The following is a 20,279-nucleotide window of genomic DNA, read 5'->3' on the forward strand; positions in this document are numbered from 1 at the left end:
GTCGTGGCCTACAGTATCCACTTAGAAAGTAGAGTAAGACTGAAAAAGAGAGACAGTGTGTGCACTTTGAATTTATAAGGGTCTGGAGTCAGAGGTTAGATGACAGGCTAACAGTCGGCATCCTGGTCTAATAGCAGAATCGAGTGACAGGAGCCATACTGAATGGATTACAGTCTTTTAAGTAGTAGTATAACTCAGGCGGTGTAACCATTCCAGCAGTTTTTTCACTGCCTTCGTACATAGAACAGGGGAATTAACTGCACCATAAATTACATTTTTTACTCTCCCCAGCCTCAGAATCCACCCACCGTTCCCTGAAAGAAGTAGGAAATATGTGCATTAAAAGTGCATGTGTTTCTGCTGGAGTCATTTTTTAGTCATCTGAGCCCTGGTAGCCATCTTAGCTCCCACAGAGCCACCGGCCATCTTGTTTGACCGCCCAGTGCTAAGGCACTGATTTATAATGTCTGTCTACAGCCTCCTACCTGGCCGGGCTGACATGTCTGCCAGCTCTGCTGCCTCCTGCCGTGCTTTAGTAGGGTCATGGACTCTGTTAATACAAGCACAAAATACATGAACACAACACAGAAACTGGAAAATAGTTCATATCATCTTTTCTTTTACTGTTACTGAGCAATACAGCAGGATAGTACCAAGAAACAACAAGCTGGAACTGCTTTTTTTAGGAAATTCAAAGCTGCACTTGTTGATATTTTTATCAATTAAATGGCTGTATGTATCATGAAAGGTGGCCCTTGTAGTGACAAACCCAAATAGAATTATCACCTAGATCTGGTCTGATATAATTGTTGTGTTTTAATGCCCAGCAGCTTTACCATTTGGTCACATCAAGCATCTGTTTTAAAAAAGCCCCGTTAAATCCACTATAGACCACTGACCTGCTGTATCTAACCAGAAACAGTGAGTTAGAAAACTGTCAATCAGCGAGTAGTGATGAATGTATTTGAGGATTTGGTGGCTAAAGAGCCTGATTTTCCCTTAGCTGGAGTTTGGAGCTGCAACGTGATAATATATCAGTGTTTTGTTTCTGGCTTCTTCGGCTGCTGCCCCCAAGTGGCCAAATTGCCTTTGACGCTGCTTTAAAAGTATAGTTCAACAACAGAAGGCAGCCAATCGCAGTTTTCATTACTTTTTGCACTGTATTTCTCTTTAAGTTCATTAATCATGATTTTAGCTGAATGCTGCATTATCTCGCAGTTGATGTCAGATTAACTCTGAATGTTGATACACAAGACAGTTAGTGTACACACAAAGCAGACCCACACCACACAAATCAAAACAGAGCTGCGTGCTTCCTTCCCGGCCATCTCAGATGATGATCTACCGCAGCAGTTTAGTCGAATTGATTCTCGAGGCCTCCCACCAGCGGGCACCATGCGACTGCATCATTGTGTGTCCGTCTGTGTATGAATGCATTTCCATGTGGGTCTTAAGTGTTTGCTTGATGGGAATGAGAAACAGAGCTTGTTGAATTCAGTGTGGTAGGAAATTCCATGAAGGCTTTTTTTTTTTTTTTTTATACAAAACACTTGCTTAATTTAGTCTGCAGTTTTTTTTTCATCCAATCCAGTATGTATTCTTGAAGGGTTATTTATGTTTCCCTTACCAAGTCAAGTTCCTGAAAATTACTCCTTCCAACTTCAGGACTGAAGTTTAAGTTTCATTTTCCCATTTAATATGAGCTTGATTCAACACACATGCTGTTGGTGTTTGATGTGTCTTCTTGCTGAATCACAGCTGCAGCTGAAATTTGGCCGACTTCAGTGTCACAAAACCACAAACGAGAAAAGCTCTAAATTTGTGTCATTTGCTGCTTTTAGAACTCACATTCTGCCTCGTCATTTCATCAGCTACGGTTACTTGCTGATTGATGCTCTTGACTCTTTCAGTTTTAGCTTTCACGACGCACCATGCTCATAATGGACTCCAACACATGACTTGATTTGTATATGTCTGATTCTCTGGGGGCCCATTCAGCTGTTACAGTTTGCAGGAAAAGCAGATGAGACGAGTAAATCTCCGAGGCTCATGGTGGGGAACCATCTTTGTTGCAAGTCAGGGTTTGTGTACAGAAAGCCCCCAAGGATGGCTGCACTGACCTGGGATCTTTTGTTTGCTCACATGACCTGATAGTATGAGCTTTCCTTTGACGTGAAAGACAAACTAGTCCCAGGTCACCAATCTTATTTGGAGACGAATTATGCATGTGGATCCAGAGAGCTTAGCTTTACTGTTATCTTTTTTTTCTTCTTTCCAAACAATTTAGGCAGTGACGTAGTGTTGTTGTCTCAGACCGTACAGAAGGCTTTACCCTAATAAAACTTATTAATGTAAAAGCTGTAAGAAACTGAATGAGAAAGTGTGTCCAGAGTACATATTCTGCAAAAAGCAAAGAGTAAAAGAGAAGTTTTAATGCTCATTAAAAGCATAATAATGCCCTTGTTCTGTGTGTCTCTGGCAGGCCATGCTTCTCAGTCGTGATGGCCAGTATCTGCTGACAGGTGGCAATGGAGGTGTCGTATGTGTCTGGCAGGTCCACAACCTCAAACAGCTGTTCAGCTACCCTGGTTGTGATGCAGGAATCCGCTCTATGGCCATGTCACATGACCAAAGGTAACTAGCACATGTATACTCATATCTCTCACCTACGTAAATGTAGCAACAATGCCACAGTATAAAAACTATTAATCTCAGTAAAAGACCTGCATCTTTACAACAGTTGCTGTACTTGAAGTGAGTCTATTCACTGTATGTTCAGTTTTGAAAGATCAAGATTTATAGTTAAAAATTCCTTTTATAAAGAAATATATTTCATTCATAAGCCATAAAACACACCGGTGCTGTTAGATCTCATGTTGCTAGTCTTCGTTGGTGACTACTGACTAAATTTAGCTAGTTTTAGATTTAGATTGTTGTGTGACTGACTTCTAAGGTTATAGCTGTACCTTTTTCTTCTAGATTGTAGTTATTATTACACATATGAACAACGCTGACAGTATCTTCTACTTTATAAGATTACAAGTTAAAATCTGTAGAATCTAGATGTCGAATAGTACTCCCTCTGCAATGCAGTTAAGTAGAACTATATATTTCAAATACTCAAGTACAAGTCCCTCAGTTAAATTCAAATTAATAGCAAAAAAAAAAAATGTAATAGTCAAATCCTTACGATGTGTTCTCCTGACTCCTAAGGTGCATCATAACTGGCATGGCATCTGGAAGTATCGTGCTCTTCTACAACGACTTCAACCGGTGGCATCATGAGTACCAGACAAGGTACTGAGCCGAAAACAGCAACAACCTGACTGACAAAGATCCAAGCAGTTGTTATGAAAGGCACTATTCTAGGCCCTGATATCCTGAATGTATCTCAGTGAAAGAAGGAAAAACATATGTCCTATTATAGTAGATAAATCAAACTATTTTTAAAAAGGGCATTGCTATATTTTGTAGATCAGATAGAAAATTTTCATATAAATCATAGGGTGGGGGTTATGTTACGGTTAAATATATTTTTAGCTGTAAGAGTCTATTTTCGTCTGCTGGAAAAGAGGGATTTGTTAGGAGCTATTAAGAACCTTTTGTCTTGACTTAAAAATCCAAATATTTGTGTACTTTAGGGTGACTGTTTTTTCTGTAGGTGTGTATGCAGGTAGTAATTATTAAGCTCTCATTAATCAACACACGCTTTTTGCCATTTTGGCAGAAATATTTGCCTAAATGATAAATCCATTGGTCAGAAGAATAACTGAGAGACAATATATAAATATCTAACTATGGTTATATATATATGTTTAAATGTAGCCCTTGATATTTAACATTTGCATCACTCTGCAACTGATAAAAGATTGAGATTCTGTGCATGGCTCAATATTCATAGAAAATATATCAGTGAGGATCTATTGCAGTATCATTTAATAGCCTAAACTTTAACAACACAAAACTTCTCTGGGTCAGTGATGTTAAGAGCTTTATGTAGTGCAGGATGTCGGGAAACCCATGTCAACGATAATGCTCCTCTCTCATTTACATTTCTGAATAAGGAGCCAAACGTTTTTTTCTTAAATGGGAATCTTGAACAATGTCTGCCTTGGAAAGAGTGAGGGTAACAGATCAGAATTTAGTAAATAAAAATCATCTATATCATATCTAGTACCCAAGTCAGCTTAGTATCTCCAAAGTCCTGAGTCCTGTCTCCAAAGCAGCTAAGAGCAAAGTGATATACACAATGAAAGGAAGGACTTGCTGCATTTTAGTCTGAAGATCTTTTTCATAACAGCAGTTTAAATTACAGAATGAGTGTTTATGTTATCTAATTCTGCACTAAAATGACAGTAAAGCATATTTCTTTGGTCCTTAGTAAACAGCCACTTGTATCTTTGATTTTAAGGAACTATTCCTTTAAAGTTCGACTTCTGGTGTGGTTAGAATCTCCAGTTATGTGAACCAATATTTTTTGCAATCATTTTGGAGTGTTTTGTGTGCTGAGTTCTGACAATAAAGTGGAATTTTATAACTTCAATTACTTAGTGTTTTTACTAGCAATCACAAAGACCGCACATCTCCCTCTAGTGGCCAACTTCTGGTAAGACAAACACAACCACAAACATTTATTTGAAGTCTTTATTTGCATTTTTATTTTTTGTATTGCAGTTTCAAAATAGTGGGACATTAAAAGCAGCCACTCTATGCCTAATAAAAACCATTACTCCAGTTTGACACAGTCAATCTACCTGTTGTAAAACTGGCCTTTTCATATAAATTGCCCTTTACAAACTGCTATGACAAAGCATATTGAAATTTACTTTAACTACATATATGAGAAGCTCAATAACCAACTTGATTGTGTGTCTGTGAGAGTTTTGTCTTACAGGGAGGAAGAAAGTGGTAAAGGAGTGCTTGTTGAACACACTGGGAGACCTACTAACACCAGCTGGGATAAAGGTGTGGACTTTACAACAGTTACAAACAAGAACAAATCACTTAGAAATTAACTACAGGACGCACAATCTCATTTTTCACTCAGGCTGGTTTTTGATAAAGGCTGTTAGCCAGTGGTTAGTCACTAACCAGTCACTTTGACACATTCTTACTGTATAACTCCAACAGATCAAAAACCACTGCTTGGATAGTTCAAAGGAATGGTGATTTTTACTTATGCAGCTCCTGGTACAGCATTGTCAGTGGGAATTATCTTAATTGGTGCTCAATTAAAACCAAAATGTGCATTTTGTTTGAGTAGTTCCAGTAATACGCAGGTCATGAGAAACAGATGCAGTTTGGTTTCACATCTGTTGGATATACAGTTTGCTGTGATTTAATTTAATGCAGTTATTATTTTAAGGACCCTGACTGCTTAGATGCACAGAGGCAAAAGCAAACCTTCAAGTTTTAGGTGGACAGCTGAGGGTCACACTAAACGATTCTTACATGAATGAATGTGTCAATTACAGGAGCTCTAAAAAGTTATTTACCAAATGGACTTAACAGTAACTAAGACAGACACAATAGTAAGTCATGTTAAAGGGTCAGTTCACCCAAATTAAAAATGTTCTGTTTTGTAGTTGGATCTGGACATGTGCTGGCTTTATTTGGTAAGGATCTGAGATACCTTTTCTGCCATCGCTCTTCCTACTTTAAAACTATCTACGAGTTCTGGAAATCATGCTAGCAGTCCTAGTCATGTATATTTTTTATATTTATTCAGTGGTAAATGCTTCATATGAAAACTAAAAGTATTTCTGCTATTAGATTTTTAAACTCTGTTTCTTTGTGAGCACCACAAAAAAACCCATTTTCCTCCACTATATTTCTGTCTGTCTTTGCTATTGATATAATAATGGATAATTTTATATCTTAAGGCCCCTACAGATATTTAAATGAAACAATTAGAATCTCTGATTGAAAATATCACCAAAGAGAGAAACGTCCAATTTGTGATGGCGGTTTTAAGGGATCATGAGGCAAAAAGCTTGTGAAGTACTAGAGGAAGAGGCAAAAGCAAATGTTTTTATTTATTCTGTAATTTGGATGAACTGACCCTTTAACAGGCCTGGTCACCACTTTCACTGTACATGCATGATTTTGACCAGGAAAAACACAGAATTCCCAAGTAGATGTTAAGAAAGCAAAGCACTTGTTAGTTACTTGGTACTTTGGTAGGTCTTAGCTTTATTTTGTCCACCCAGTGTACTGTATATTGTATAGATATCATCAGGAGAAAACACTGGTGATGGTTATTGTTGGCGTAGTGAGTTGTGTGCTACAGGTAGCTAGGCTAGCAAGTTCAGACGTTTGATATACTGAATTAGTTGTATTAAATATTAGAGACTGTTTCTCACTAAAAGCAAAAGGGCCCAAATCAGGATGTTTTGTCCGTAATGAGTAACTATTTACAAAAGCACCACAGGCAGTCAAAACAGGATAATAAATAAAGGAAAGAAATCAGGTCATACAGCAATGCATGACTTCCAAAGACGACCACTCAGAACAGTGATGATTCAGTCATTCCTATTCTCCAGATCCTCCACATTAATAAATACAAACACATTTACAATCGACAAACTTTTAGAAAACGCCTCACATACTCCGTTTCTAAAATGAGTGGGATAAGTGAGAGACAACTTGTGGACACAGCAGTCACTGGCTCAGTTTTACAGCTACTGGAAATGCTTGAGGTGAATGTTTACTCTTCTCATGTTTAATGATGCGTGCATGGACAGAGGAGTAGAGGGGCTTAAAGTGGATGCAGAATAGGACAGCTATTTAAGCTTTCTCCATAAGCTCTTCAGCAGGCATGGGGCTGTGGGAAGCAGGGTCAGTGGGGGAGGGTGGGGTTTTAGATCTGGGAGGTGTAGAAGGAGGAGAGGGAAACAGGGTTGGATGGATGGGAGAAGAAGGTTCTTGTTCCGTTGGCGAAGAGGGAGGGAAGAATACAACAGGTTTGAAGGGGGAGATGGGGAAAGGGGAAGCTTCTTTAGCAGGAGAGGTTTGTTCGGTAGGAGAAGAAGGAGAAAGTGGAGTTGGTTTGGTGGGTGATGATGGGAAGGCACACGAGACAGGGGTAGAGGGAGTTGTGCAGGTTAAAAGACCAGGAGGGCCGGACGGGGAGGCAAGTTCTAGAGGTAAGCAGGGAGCAGCAGAGGGTGATGTAGGTGAGGTTCTTATTTCAGGAGGGGATGAAACAGGTAAATAGGTGATGGGGAAAGTTTCAGCAGAGGGTGAAGGGGAGAATTGTAGCGAACTTACAGGAGCAGAGGGAGGGAGATGAAGCTTAGCAGTTAACACGTCATTTTCATTCTGGAGATGAGTGCAGGGAGGATTACAGGTGGATGTAGCATCAGGCACAGTTCCTATGGTTTTGGAAGCCTCAGGAGGTGCAATCTTAGTTGGTGACACCAGCTTGGCAGGTTTTGGTGCTTTGGTCTGTGACGTCTGTGTGGTTTGAGAAGCTGGTTTGAGTGGGAGGGCAGATGGGTTGTTCCTGTCTGCTGCCAAATTGGAGCATGTCGCCATTTGGGGGCCTGAGTGATGATGGGCGGTGAGCAGGAGGGTCTCCTTATCTAGAGCTGTGTTCTGACAAGACATACAGACAGACAGATCATCAGCTGGATAGTTACACACCTCCAAAGTTCAAATGACATCAATAAGGAGAGAAGGAGATATCACATCAATCTACACAAGACAGAAAACCTCAAACTTAGTCTAAAGTTGGCTGAAGGTTTGCAAATATCCCAAGTCAAACCTTTAATCATTAGCTACTCACCCAGTTTTATTTGTTTGATTGATATGAATGAACATACATGGTGAAGCACTCTAATGAAAAATGGACATTAATAACAGAGATGAGTAAACAAAAACACAGTAAGCTGATCCTAAAACAAAGCAAAACAGATCAAGTTCTACTCTATGTGCAGAAAAAGGGCAAATGAGAAGACTGACTTTTTCATTCGACAGGAATTTGAATTTGTCATTAGTAAAGCCAATAATGGCTTTTATTCTGGGGAGGAAAACTACTAAATGTAACAATCCTCATTTGCCCTTGTGCAAAATCTCACCAGGAGAACAGACGAGGCGTAGCATTAAGTGCTAGTACATACCATTGCCTTGGAGCTAATTCAGAGGGACGTAATGCAGGGAGAGGGGAGAAGCAAAAAGGGACAGAGACTAGTCTTACTCACGGCTTCACAAAATAAATTTAACACAACAAACACGACGGCAAATGGGCAGTTGTTGTTCCACCTCAGTGTTAATCTGATTTTTACACATCCAAAACACACAGTATAATATCTGACACTGCTGAGATGGAACAAACTGTTAGACTTTTTGTAAGTGACTATTTCAGGCAGAGTTATGTCAGTTAGTGCCTAACTATATTTACAATACATAGCTGAATGAAATGCGATGGTTTGGTAGAATGTTTTTGACTGTTAGTTTGAAAAGATAGGGCTGATGTTATTCTTAATGAAAAGATGAGCTTACATTTTCTAATAACTACAGTTCCCAGTTGTTTTCAGTGGGAACCATTAGGGAGGCATTGAGACTCACTAACATGGAAGGTTTTGGTCTTTTTTCAGGCTTAAGCAATAATAAAAAAAATTTAAAAAAAAGAATAAGACGAGAAATATCCTCTAAAACATCCAGGGTAATCTTATGTCATTAAGGACACATTGATTTGCATCTTTTTTAGCAAACTGTACTTAAGAATGGTGCCAGCATAGTTCTTAATTGTCTCCACAAGGTGGCACCAGAGTATTGTTAACTTGGGGCAGTGCTGTAATGATTATAGATTGCTGGATCCAAAGGGGCATAGAGTAAAACAACTGCATTGGCTCACATTAGCACTGTAAACATGCTGAATAACCTCAGTGACACTGGTTAAACAGAGACATCCTTCAAAACACAGACGATTATTTTCACATCCCAGAAAAGTGTCTGATTGATACAAATAGACCGAAATGTAACTGACGCAGCAGAATGAGGAGTAAGAGAAGAGTTAAAGGGGTAAACTCAGGGCACAGTGCATGTCAAAAGAGTGTTAGCAAGGTCCACATCAGTTGGCTATTGAGAGCAGTTAGTGCAGCTGGTGGCCAGAGGAAGAAGGGCAGGGGGCCTGAGAAAGAAACAGGAAGGAAGGGATGGGAGAGGAGGTGAGGTGAGGGAGGGGGGAGGCAAAGGAAAGGGCGATGGCCTGAAAGGAAAAAGGGAAGCAGGAGGGTGGGGGGTGTATGAAGTGTCTACCCAGCTTACAGCTCCAGGCGTTCCCTGTGGTCCTGGGTCGGGTGTGAGGGAGGGGTGAGGAGGAGGGAGGAGGAAGTGGATGATGAGGAGAAGGGGCCGAGGCCAGGGCCCGGGATTACACCTCAAACTGTCAAATAAAATTTACAGCAACAATGAGGCTCTTTGCAAGAAAAGGGGTGGGGTGTTCAAATTACATTCCTAATCAAAGAAATCTCCGCTTCCTTCCCTTTTGCTGATTTCAGGTCAGACACTGAACAGAGTGCGCTAGGCTGATGGGTGGTGTGACTGATGAGATGGGGAGTGAAGGAAGTCAAACTACACAACAGGAAATGAGGCTTGAAACAGACAGGATGAATAGATATGACTGCTGCAAAAATTACAAATTTACTGTATAATTTTAAAACGTTTCCATCATTTCATCTAAAATCTTATCCACATGTTTACAGCAGCACAAGTTATTGAACGCTTGCAGTTAATGTCTCACTGACAAAGACTGAAGACAGATATTCTTGACCTGCTGGCTGAGTTGGTCTAAGAGTCATATAGAGTGAATGACAGTAGAAGAGGCTTCATCTTCTGTACAGTATTTGGGTCAAACATGTTGTAAATGTTTGGAAAAAGCCCTACATGTGCAAGTCACTGCAGGCACCTTGTTTGTGACCACTAAACCCCTGTCAAATGGCAGTATTAGAGATTTAAGAGGTCGCTGAAAGTTAAATGATTACGATCTAAAAAGTACTGCAATAAACTCGGGCAAAACATATTGAAAATAAAGTTTGATTGGGAATGTTTGTAGTTGCTTACCATGATAACAGACACACCCGCTGTGGTGGTGGTGTCCTTTGACGCAGTGTGAAAGTGTGTCTTCAGTTTACCTGTCACCTCCATCTTCATGTTGTTCTCCCCGATTACATCGTCCTGCACACACACACACACACACACACAGACACACGTAAACTACACCGCAGTTTTCCACACATCAAGCCATTTTAAAAGCACAAAAGTCTCACGAATCCATAACGCTGTGTTTGTGTGTAACGCAGTCTAAAGTACCGTGACCCATGGGTGTGAGAGGACATCTTGTGCCGTGTATCGAGCCCCTGTGTTGACCTTCAGCATCTTTCCAATCAGCTCCTGAAACAAAATCAGTAGTTCAAGTCAACACCAAAGCTAAATACTATTTCAGTTATAAGGTACATCTGCAGAGTCAATCTCAATATGATCTCACCTTCATTCACCATTATTTACATAGTAGTAAATAATGAATTCTATAGTCAATTTGGAGTTGTAGTCAAATGCGTGTATGTATTCACATCTATAAAACTAGTTGCTAACTTGTTTTGGCTGAAAACAGCTGACTGCTGTAGCTGAAAATGAAACTGAACATACCAAATAATAATATGCTGATATTTCAAATTTCAGCCCTGCAGAACTATGTGCAAAATCAGCAGAGAACTGCAAGCCATAGACTACAGAGCTGATGCACATGCTTTCACATGTGCTTGCAAAGTCTCTGGATAAATATCTTCTCTTGAATTTACACCTGCAACGCTTTGTAAGTGCAAGTAGTTTCATGCTGTGGTGTCTATAAGTGTGCACTTTTCTACAGTGACAGGCCACTGTAATAGCAGTGGGTTTAATTAGCAGTTTGGTCTTGCATGCTGTGCGTGGGCTGTCACCTTAATACATGACATTAATTTACTTGGAGAGGTCTCTGTGTCTTTCAGCAGACAGTAGTCATTAAAGAAGTGTGAACAATAGGGTTCACAGTGTGTGTGTGTGTGTGTGTTTAAATAAAAACATTTGTAGACCTAGCTGCATTCAGTTTAAGTTACATGTTTAATGTAATCCTCCAGAAACACTATTGTGTATGTGTGTGTCTCAGTATATCTAACCTTAGCTGAGTCAGTGATGTTGTCCCAGTAAGGGCTGGGAAAGTCCAAGCGCCCCAGAAGGATCTGATCAAACAGATCCTCTTGCCGATTATTGTCACTACATGGAAAGAGAAACAAGAATTTCTATTACTCAGAACACAGAGAATAAAACTGTCTGTACTGCAATTTCGCTAATAATTAATTATGTACCTTTTAATTTCAGCTATTATGTGTTCATTGTGATAACCATGAAATGATTTCTATTATAAATAAGTCACATTAATGTAAGACAGATCCCTTCCAGACTATATCTGCAGGATGATAATCCTTAATCCACTGACTAATTACAGCAGCTGTTTATCTGTGTGGCATATGATACAGGTGAAAAAGACACATTCCCAAATCATGTGACTGCTCTCTACTCTGAATCATGACACCTTCACTCAACATGGTATTTAATTTAAAACTAACAGCCTTCATAATGGTTTGGTACTGCACATATGTAAATGAACTGAAATGTAAGTGAATGTTAGGTTTGAATCAGTTTAACAAAGACATTTACTGAAAGCAAATGTCCGAAGTACCTTCTAAAAGGAGGGAAGCCGCACAAAAGGATGTAGGTGATAACACCTGCAGCCCAGATATCCACCTTCAGACCATAACTGGTGAGAGACAGGAGAGACATGGAGATGGAAAAGGTCAGTTAAGGATTAACTGTAGCTAAATAGCTTACAGCAAACCATCACATTAGTGTTAAACAGCAGATGCCGGACTGGGCAATAAAAAAACTAAATTAAATTCAACACACTGTTATTGTGGAAAGACTTTTTTTAACGTGGTGTAATGATGTGGGAAAAAAATATACCACTATAATTATTCATGCTAACACAGCTATATGGTTTGTGTTGCTTTATTTAGCATGCCAGTACACAAATTGCTAATCCTCTGGTATCAATGACCCATTTTTACTGTACGTAGAACAGATGTTTCTGTTTAAACCAAGTCCCTAATCTGTAAAACATGCATACTTTTCTATAATGATCACCTTCCCTAGAAACCAAGGATCTAGGTACTCAAAGCCACATACAGCATTTTGCCAAAAACAAAAAAAAACACATCTAGCCTACCCAGACTCGGCTATGATTTCTGGAGCCACATATGTAGGAGTTCCACACACAGTATACAAAGGTCCATCCACCACTGTGGCCAGGCCAAAGTCCCCCAGCTTCAGCGACTTGGTGCCATCTGGGCACTCAAACACCTAAAATGAAATGCATGCTTAGATCAAGGACACTGGTATAGCTAAACAGATTTCAAAAATGTTGTGTGTGTGGATATACTGAGCATACCAGCAGATTCTCTGGTTTAATGTCTCTGTGGACAATCTTCATGCTGTGCAGGTACTTTAGAGCTCCGGCGAGGTTATAGACCATGATGCTGGCGTCTCTCTCTGTGTATTTGGCAGAGGAGGTGATGGCATCGAATAAATCCCCACCCTGTGTGACAACATCAGCTCACTTGTTACACCACCCACAGAAATGAGAATACTGCACTGATATTGACATATATCGTACCTTGACAAGCTCCATCACCAGGTACAGTTCAGAGGGAGTGTCCACCTCCTCAATCAACATGATGATGTTGGGGTGTTTCACCTTCCGCAGCACTGCTACCTCATTCTCGATAAGATGCTCCTGGAAACATACAGCCACAGAACAATCCAAGTTAGGATGTTAGTGTATGCTTCAGTACATGAGATTCATCTTGACCCATAATGTTCTTGAAATGAGGCTGCATTGTTGACTGAATAACACGCCCTTGACACCAGTTGAAATTCAGAGTATCACTCCCTGCATGTCCAAGTATTACATTGCGTTGAACACATTACCAAACTAAACTAGTCATGGTGGATAAGAGGATCAGAGATACTCAGGCAATACTAAAAATGCACAGTGGAAACAGGCATATGACCCCACTTTCATCCTACCATCTGTGCATGTGTGTGTGCGTGCGCATACAGGTCTGAAGGGAAAACACACAAAGAAAAGAGAGAAGACAAAGACGATCTGAAACCTTTCCACTGCACTTGGCCTTGTCGATGATCTTCAGTGCAAATTCTTTTCCTGTGGACCTGAACAAAAAAAAAAAATGCAATTAGAACTAACAATAAAAACAACACTGATGCCACAACAATGTCTGAAATGCAACCCAAGCACTCACTAGAGAGCCTCAGTTATGTTGTGCAAGTACAATGGCACTCAGTTATTGGAAAGAAGAGCTGTACAGGCTAAGTTTACAATGAACAGAGATATAGTGCAGATACAACCAGCTAAAATCTTGGAATCCTTGAAGAGTGTCTTAACTCTATGTTAAATATCTGTGTTTCTCTGGTTGAAAATGTTTATATGAGTTTATATGTCTCTCTTTATATCTCTTATCCTCAATTCTATGCATTCTGATGAAAAATCCTGACTATCAACAGTATTCATTTACAAAAAAACCTCCACAGGGAATCTTTAAATACTGTCCTTCAGATTATAAGAGGAAACAGTTGACAGGCCTCCTCTCAATATCTCCCCTGTCTGCCTGGGCAGTGACTCAGAGATTAACAGGCTAATGAAGTGAATTCACCGCTGCTTTTAATCAGCAGGATATTTCTGTCCATAATACCTGTCATCAGGACTTAAACACCCTGATGGAGAAGTTACTGCACGTGACGCACATCTCATTAACTGCTGTTCTAACACCATAGACAGCTGCCAACAGGGTATTAACCATTTCCAGTCTGCTCAAATGTGTTTCACCTACTTCTCCACACACTCCTTGACCACAGCGAAGTTTCCATCTCCGATGACCTTCCCAACTTTGTATTTTTCCGAAATGGTGGAGGCAGGCAGGTTGCCGTTAACTGCTAAGGAGAGATGAAGGTTACAACAGGCAACAGAGCGAGCACTGGCAGAAACTCAGGTCTCAGACTAAATTAAGGGACTACATGCTGTGCAACAAAATAACACACCTGCACCAAGATGGAGAGTAATCTCTACTACTCCTCCTGCAGCAATTAGAGAACTGAGCAGGAATATTATGTCCTACGCACACACGCACACACAGACCTAAAAATATTATAAGTATCTTCTCACACAGCAGTGGAGTACTAAATACACCAGGCTTACTTCTCCCCATATTTGTCAGGTAAGCAAAAACTGTGATGTGGAGCAAGACTGGAGATTGTTTCAGTGTTACTGTCACTGCAGCACTGTGATAATGTAATAGCGTTGTGGTAGTTGGCAACTCATGTGAATGACTCAGCCAGAAACTGGAGGAGAGGAAAGGACCAGAAAGGAAACGGGACGTACCCTCTGGACTCAGTCGACTGCTTTGCTCTTGGTGGTTGCTTAATGAGCCATTTACATTTGGGGAGGAGGTGTGATGTGACGGAGGAATCTGCAGGATACAAAAAGAAACCAGAATAATGAGTCCTGGCCAAAAACAAAAACAATTCTAGAAATCTCCATGGCAACAATGGGCTTTGAAAGCACCCACATCAATAAAATACATTTATCTGTACAGTAGGTCCCTTCTCACTAACAACATTTTATTGCATAGAAATGCTTCAAATGACATTAAAAGGGCACGAGTAAATCAACATTATACTCACAATATATAATTGATCAACCTACACAGTTTTAATGCTCAGTTCTGTCATATACAAGAATATATGTAAACAAACTGAAGTACTGCAATGTGAAAATAGTGAATTAATAAATTGTGAACTAGGTCTAAAGTAGGCTTTCAAAATGTATAAATGCCAGAGCTACTGCAATAGGTGTCCTTCATATCCTCTTATGATCACTGAGCACAAATCTGTAACAGCTCCAAATGAATGAATAATATGTTAAGAGGTTAATTTCTGTCTTGACGTGGCAATATTTTTAAATGTCTACCACAAATGCAAAGCACAAGCATTAAAATCACACAAGTGGCCTTTTCCATTATGTGGTGTAGTGGTTCTGTATCTTACTGCACCATAATATACATTACCTTAGAGTAAGGATCTATTATTTAGAATAAAAAGGTGGCCTTCTGGACCACGAAGAAGGCAGGACACATCCAAGGTCCTTTTCCATCTGGATACATTAATAAGCTTTTCCCTCTGATAGATAATGTCTTTAATGTGCCTTAGTTTGCTTGACTGCCTTTAAGGTGAATGAGAGAGAGGGAGTGAGCAACTATGTCATTGACATTTTTGTGCCTCCTCATTTAGTTTTTCAAAACAATATTGTTCTACTTACACTCTAAAAGCTGTGAATAAATCATTAAAATCTAATATCCAGCTAAATGAATGTGGATGGATAAGTCTTTGACAAGGCTTAGATGGGAATGGTGACTCTCAGGAGGAGAAGTGCCAGTTGGCTGGACCAGTCACAAATGCTGTAGTCTGGGACTAACATGCAGCTTATAGAAGAATCCATCAATAAATCAGATTAGTACCTCAAACTCTGCCAAAAATACACTGCAGAGCTGCAACACAGGCTGTAGGTGATAGATGGCTGTCAGTTGGTAACTTAATGACCCGACTTGACATGGATTTATTACATCATTTTATAGGTCAATACAATTGTACTTCATTCCCTCCTCTGAAGTTCTTCTTTAAAAGGAACAACTTAATATTTTGCAAAATATTTTTGTTTCCTTTTTAGAGAGAATCAAAGACCACTTGCATGGTTGGACAGTTAATACAAAGCTACTGCAATAAGCCTGCATCTGCACAAAGGTAACAATTTCCCCCATACCAGCAGTTAAAGGTGCAATGTGTAAAATGTGAAAGATGTAGTGGCATCTAGTGGTGAGATTGCAGAATGCAACAAATGACACTATTTTATGACACTGTATCAATGATGTGGGTCAGATATCTATCTCAAGCATCAACTGTATAAACCATAAAGCCCACTTTATATAGTAGATTATGTGTTTTAGTACAACTACCTGTTGTGTTATATTGTGTGTACAATATTACAGTTTGTGACAACATGTCTAACCTTAAAGGAGCTAGTTCGTGGGCTGGTGGGAGATGGAGTGGAGGACTTGGTGGACTTAGGGGTTGAGATCTGGCTGCTGGAAACACCATTTACTGTGGAGAAACAGAGGGTAAAGATTTACAAGTCATTCACTTTGCTCTGTTTGCACACATTTATCATTTCCTACAGCTGATTGCTTGTTTCTGAGGTTGAACATTCTTTTGTAAAGAAACCCTTTACATCACCAGTAGATTTCTGCACAAACAAATAGATTTACTATTTAAAAACAAGGTGCACAGGCACATAGCAGGGATGAGAGCTTCTACTGTTTTAGTGATTCATTCTCCCAAGAACAGATTATTTCACACTCCCTCAGTCTTGGTTTCTGGCACAAATACAGACATAATGCGTCAAACTTTAACTCAAAGTCTCTCCATCAGCTGAACTGAACAAAATCATGCTGTTTCAGGCATTTAAATCTTTGTTTCATTTTTCTTCACCTGTCCTCACCAACATGACATTATATGCTACTTATATGTTGCTACACATGGAAATGCTGTGATGCAACTCTTTAGTGAAATAGGTGAGAAAATAAACTGGAATAACTGTAATGTTCATTTAACCCTAGAATACAAATAAAATGTCACATAATTGTGGTCTGAATGGTCTTGTACTTTAGTCAGACCTCCAAATTTAACCAACTATACAGTTTTGTCCTGAATTTAAGAGGTTTCTGCCAAGAAGAACTGGACCAGCTGGAAACTGTGCCCCACTGGTAGAGCTGCAAAAAGAAAGCCTGAATAACCAACATCAGCTCGTAATCTGGGGACCACATATGTCACCACAAACTTTTCAGCTGTCAAAATATTTTTCTCTGCACAGTGTTGGACTTGACAGACCTACCCACACTGACTGACAGTGTTATACTGTTACAATGGTGAGAGCCAGCATTTATTCGCAAGGCGAGAGGACAACCATAAAGCTGTGGGAAGATCATTTTACTTAATTACTTTGCCTTGATTTTCCACTGTAAACTGATACTGAAGGTGTTTGACAGGGAAAAAAAAAGTGTTGTCACCAGCCTCACCTGGGGATTTGATTGGTGACTGACTCGTAGAGTAGTGGACAGGTCGTCTTGCTGCAGGGTTAAAAAGGGGGTGGGGACAAAAGAAAAAATGTATTTCACATGTATGAAACATATTTTCACATACATTATGTAATAATCTACCAGATCTGACCTTTTTAATTGTGCAATCATAACTGCATACATAACTGTATGCATCTATATCTGTTCATTTAACAGGGCTAATGCAGACAGTTTCTGCAATATTTCTGCTGTGTGTATGCACAGGCATGAGTTTTACCTGCACCAGGGGACTTGCTGCGTCGTGAAGGTCCAGGGCTCTTAACTGTCCGGTTTGGAGTAGCAGAGCGGCTGTAAGATGACTTCAGCACTCTGCATTCTGGAGAGACAACACATTCAGGGTCACCTCAACTTTCCTCTGCCAACAAACCTGATCTTTGTTCTCACTGCTACTCCCACAAGCTGCTGTACAGGAGTGCTGCCCATAAAATGATATTTATTTGGGCTGATTTCATGAATACTGGACAAACTTGATTATATGGACAGAGATGGAACAAAGAACAGCAGTAAGCATTGTTTAGTCAAAACTGATTAAAAATCACAGGGGAGCAGATAAAATACATGATAGCTTCTTCTACTTGTGGGTGTAATGCAAAAGCATTTTTCAGCTTAAAGCAAAGTGAAAAGTTTCTGGCATACACCATCACTGCACTCTAGTGAATAAACAAGGCGGCTCCACTTTTTACAGGCATATACTTGACACATCTGGTTTTTGTGCATAGCTTTGTTCAGTCAGTTAAGAACAGATGCATTGAAGCTTATGGTACAAGGCTTGTGTTGATGGGGGTGGGGGCGGTGAGAGGTGTAATGTAATGACACACATGAAAAGAAAAAAAAAAACCATAATATCACACCCACAGAGCACTTCTAATGTGTGGCCTCTGATGTTTTTCACCAGTCACATTTCGCTGACTGGTGAAAAACATTGACTGATTAAAGCAGCTGGTACAACCTCTTTCATAATGTACATATGAAACACGTGAAAACATGAAATGAGTCATGGCAATTATTTCTAGATTTGAGAGCTATAGAGCTCAGAAAAAATGTTTCAGAAAAAAAATGTATACAGTTTCAGAAAAAAAAAAGTATACAGTTTTAAAATTGTTGTTGCATTTTCACAACTGGTTTATTATTTTGGGCAAATTACTGGAGAGATGATTCTTTAACATGCATACATTGATTTGTACTTAATGGGTTTGTGATTAAAACTAAACCTGAGGCTAAGCTACTTAACTTTTACTACAGAAAGTAACAATCTATATAATAGAAAGTTAATATACAACTTTTGTGTTTTTTGCAGGATCTATTACATAGATCATTTACTACATCTTTACTGCATCATGTCTCAGCAGTAGATTGGATACTAAGTTAATTTCACCAAAGGAAAAGCAGCTTCTGTGCCTTCAGCAGAGTACAGTTTTTGTTCTGTCAAAGACCTAATTCTTAAAAGTGGAGCACCGGAGTATAAGTAGGACAAAAGCTCCAAACTATCTCTGATTATCACCCATTCTTGGTAGCAGTTAGCAGTGTGTGATAGGACATGGCTCCCTGCTGTTATCTAACCTAACAAAATAATAAAATGTTTTACAGGATGTTATATATGAATTAGGGATGTAAACAGTTGACTATCAATTAACTGTCAATAATAATTTGCTCGATTAAATTAAATTGTCAGCCCTGTCCATGGCAGCATTTCTGTGATGTAGTGGTGTCACTAGTCGAAGGTACCATTGCCTAATCCAGGCTTGAACGCAACACAAAATTCTTGCTGCGAGAAACCCAGCACACAAACATGGAGCGGTCAAAACGAAGCGCTGTGTGGTCACCATTTCAATAAATGATGACAAAGAAGCCAAATGTAAACTATGTGATACGTTAAGTTAAGTACGTTTAAGTTTAAAATCTTGTCACTGAATCTACTGGTCATAGCTTCAGTAGCCTGTGTTCTCTCAACCCTTGAGTTTTTTAAAGCAAAATCAAGGTGTAATACCCTACAGAGCATGTGCATAATATCTGCAACACACACAGTAGAGAACATGAACCCAACATTCACAGAACCACACAGGAATGAAATTACATTCCAACAACAAGAAATCAACCTCTTTTCCTTACTGAAGCCAAAGATGTGTGTATGAAAATGAAGTAGGTACTAATGCTTTTGGTTGTGGTGGTTGGTTTGGTTTGGTGGTTGCAGGACTAACTGGATTTTTAATTATCAAAATGATAATCATCTCTATTCAATTTGAAGGAGAATCATTAAACGAAAGGTCATAAATTATACACATACACAAATCTCATATCCTGCTATCAACTTCTAAAAGGAAAAGAGTGTTACAAGCACTTGTGAGAGAAGAATAGTGGAGAAAGACACTGAGTCTAACACGGACACACACAGTGACACATATAGTTAGTCTTAATCAGGCCTACCAGTCATAAAGGCTGTGGAAGCCTTACCACTGTGATCCAACACAAAGTCATCTTGGGCATAGCGGTACTTCTCTGGGCCACATGCAATAAACACATCGTCTTCCCCAAAGAAGTCCTGCAGGCAGGTAATCTGGAGCAAGAAGAGTAAACTGAGTATTTGTAAGGGTATAACAGTAATTTACCTGTTTGATTATCATGAGCACTATTAAAACAAGTAGTCAGATCAGTTACGTACTTACACAAGTGAAGGTAGCAACAGGACAGTGTAAAAATGCTCTGCAAAAGTTCTGCATGATAAAATGTATTAATGTTGTAAGTTTTGAAGTATTATCATAAAATGTGCTTATTACAGCAAAATGTACTCTGTTGCTTGTAGCCCAACTGATCAAACCCATACCACTGTGCACTTTAAGATAGTGGGGTGGGAGTGAGGTACTGTAACTAAACAGTAAGTAAACAGAAATCCAACTTGGCCATGCAAACACACTGCAATGTTAATTCCTGTTTGATGGGTTTATACTGTTCTACTACGCCACAGTTTGTGGCAGCAACCAG

The 20,279-nt window shown here is 39.5% G+C and overlaps 2 protein-coding genes across 12 annotated transcripts in view; one reads left to right on the forward strand and one right to left on the reverse strand.

The window, feature by feature from the left end:
• The window catches only part of lrba (LPS-responsive vesicle trafficking, beach and anchor containing), a 162,781-nt gene extending 158,238 nt beyond the window's left edge, over positions 1 to 4,543 (forward strand). For 3 of the 4 annotated variants that reach the window (XM_026303427.1, XM_026303425.1, XM_026303428.1), the window contains 2 exons: positions 2,483 to 2,634; positions 3,214 to 3,304. In XM_026303427.1, coding sequence (XP_026159212.1) covers positions 2,483 to 2,634; positions 3,214 to 3,304 — 243 coding nt within the window. Of the gene's footprint in view, positions 1 to 2,482; positions 2,635 to 3,213 lie in introns of all 4 variants that reach the window. The other variant, XM_026303424.1, reaches the window with a different exon arrangement.
• A 94-nt stretch (positions 4,544 to 4,637) lies between these two features.
• dclk2a (doublecortin-like kinase 2a) overlaps positions 4,638 to 20,279 on the reverse strand; it is a 33,208-nt gene continuing 17,566 nt past the window's right edge. The window contains exons 3-18 of one of the 8 annotated variants that reach the window (XR_003295505.1): positions 19,725 to 19,854; positions 17,518 to 17,616; positions 17,241 to 17,291; positions 16,175 to 16,266; positions 14,492 to 14,579; positions 13,944 to 14,046; positions 13,209 to 13,266; positions 12,710 to 12,829; positions 12,485 to 12,631; positions 12,263 to 12,396; positions 11,720 to 11,797; positions 11,157 to 11,253; positions 10,315 to 10,395; positions 10,066 to 10,179; positions 9,271 to 9,388; positions 7,459 to 7,596 (exon numbers count right to left, since the gene is read on the reverse strand). Coding sequence is in view for 5 of the 8 variants with exons in the window: in XM_026303429.2 (XP_026159214.1) it covers positions 6,787 to 7,596; positions 10,066 to 10,179; positions 10,315 to 10,395; positions 11,157 to 11,253; positions 11,720 to 11,797; positions 12,263 to 12,396; positions 12,485 to 12,631; positions 12,710 to 12,829; positions 13,209 to 13,266; positions 13,944 to 14,046; positions 14,492 to 14,579; positions 16,175 to 16,266; positions 17,241 to 17,291; positions 17,518 to 17,616; positions 19,725 to 19,854 (2,202 nt within the window). In the remaining 3 variants the exon portion in view is untranslated. Of the gene's footprint in view, positions 10,180 to 10,314; positions 10,396 to 11,156; positions 11,254 to 11,719; positions 11,798 to 12,262; positions 12,397 to 12,484; positions 12,632 to 12,709; positions 12,830 to 13,208; positions 13,267 to 13,943; positions 14,047 to 14,491; positions 14,580 to 16,174; positions 16,267 to 17,240; positions 17,292 to 17,517; positions 17,617 to 19,724; positions 19,855 to 20,279 lie in introns of all 8 variants that reach the window. The other 7 variants (XR_003295504.1, XM_026303431.2, XM_026303429.2 and 4 more) reach the window with 7 other exon arrangements.

Source organism: Mastacembelus armatus, chromosome 1, assembly GCF_900324485.2.
Source record: "Mastacembelus armatus chromosome 1, fMasArm1.2, whole genome shotgun sequence".
Classification (NCBI taxonomy): Eukaryota; Metazoa; Chordata; class Actinopteri; order Synbranchiformes; family Mastacembelidae; genus Mastacembelus; species Mastacembelus armatus.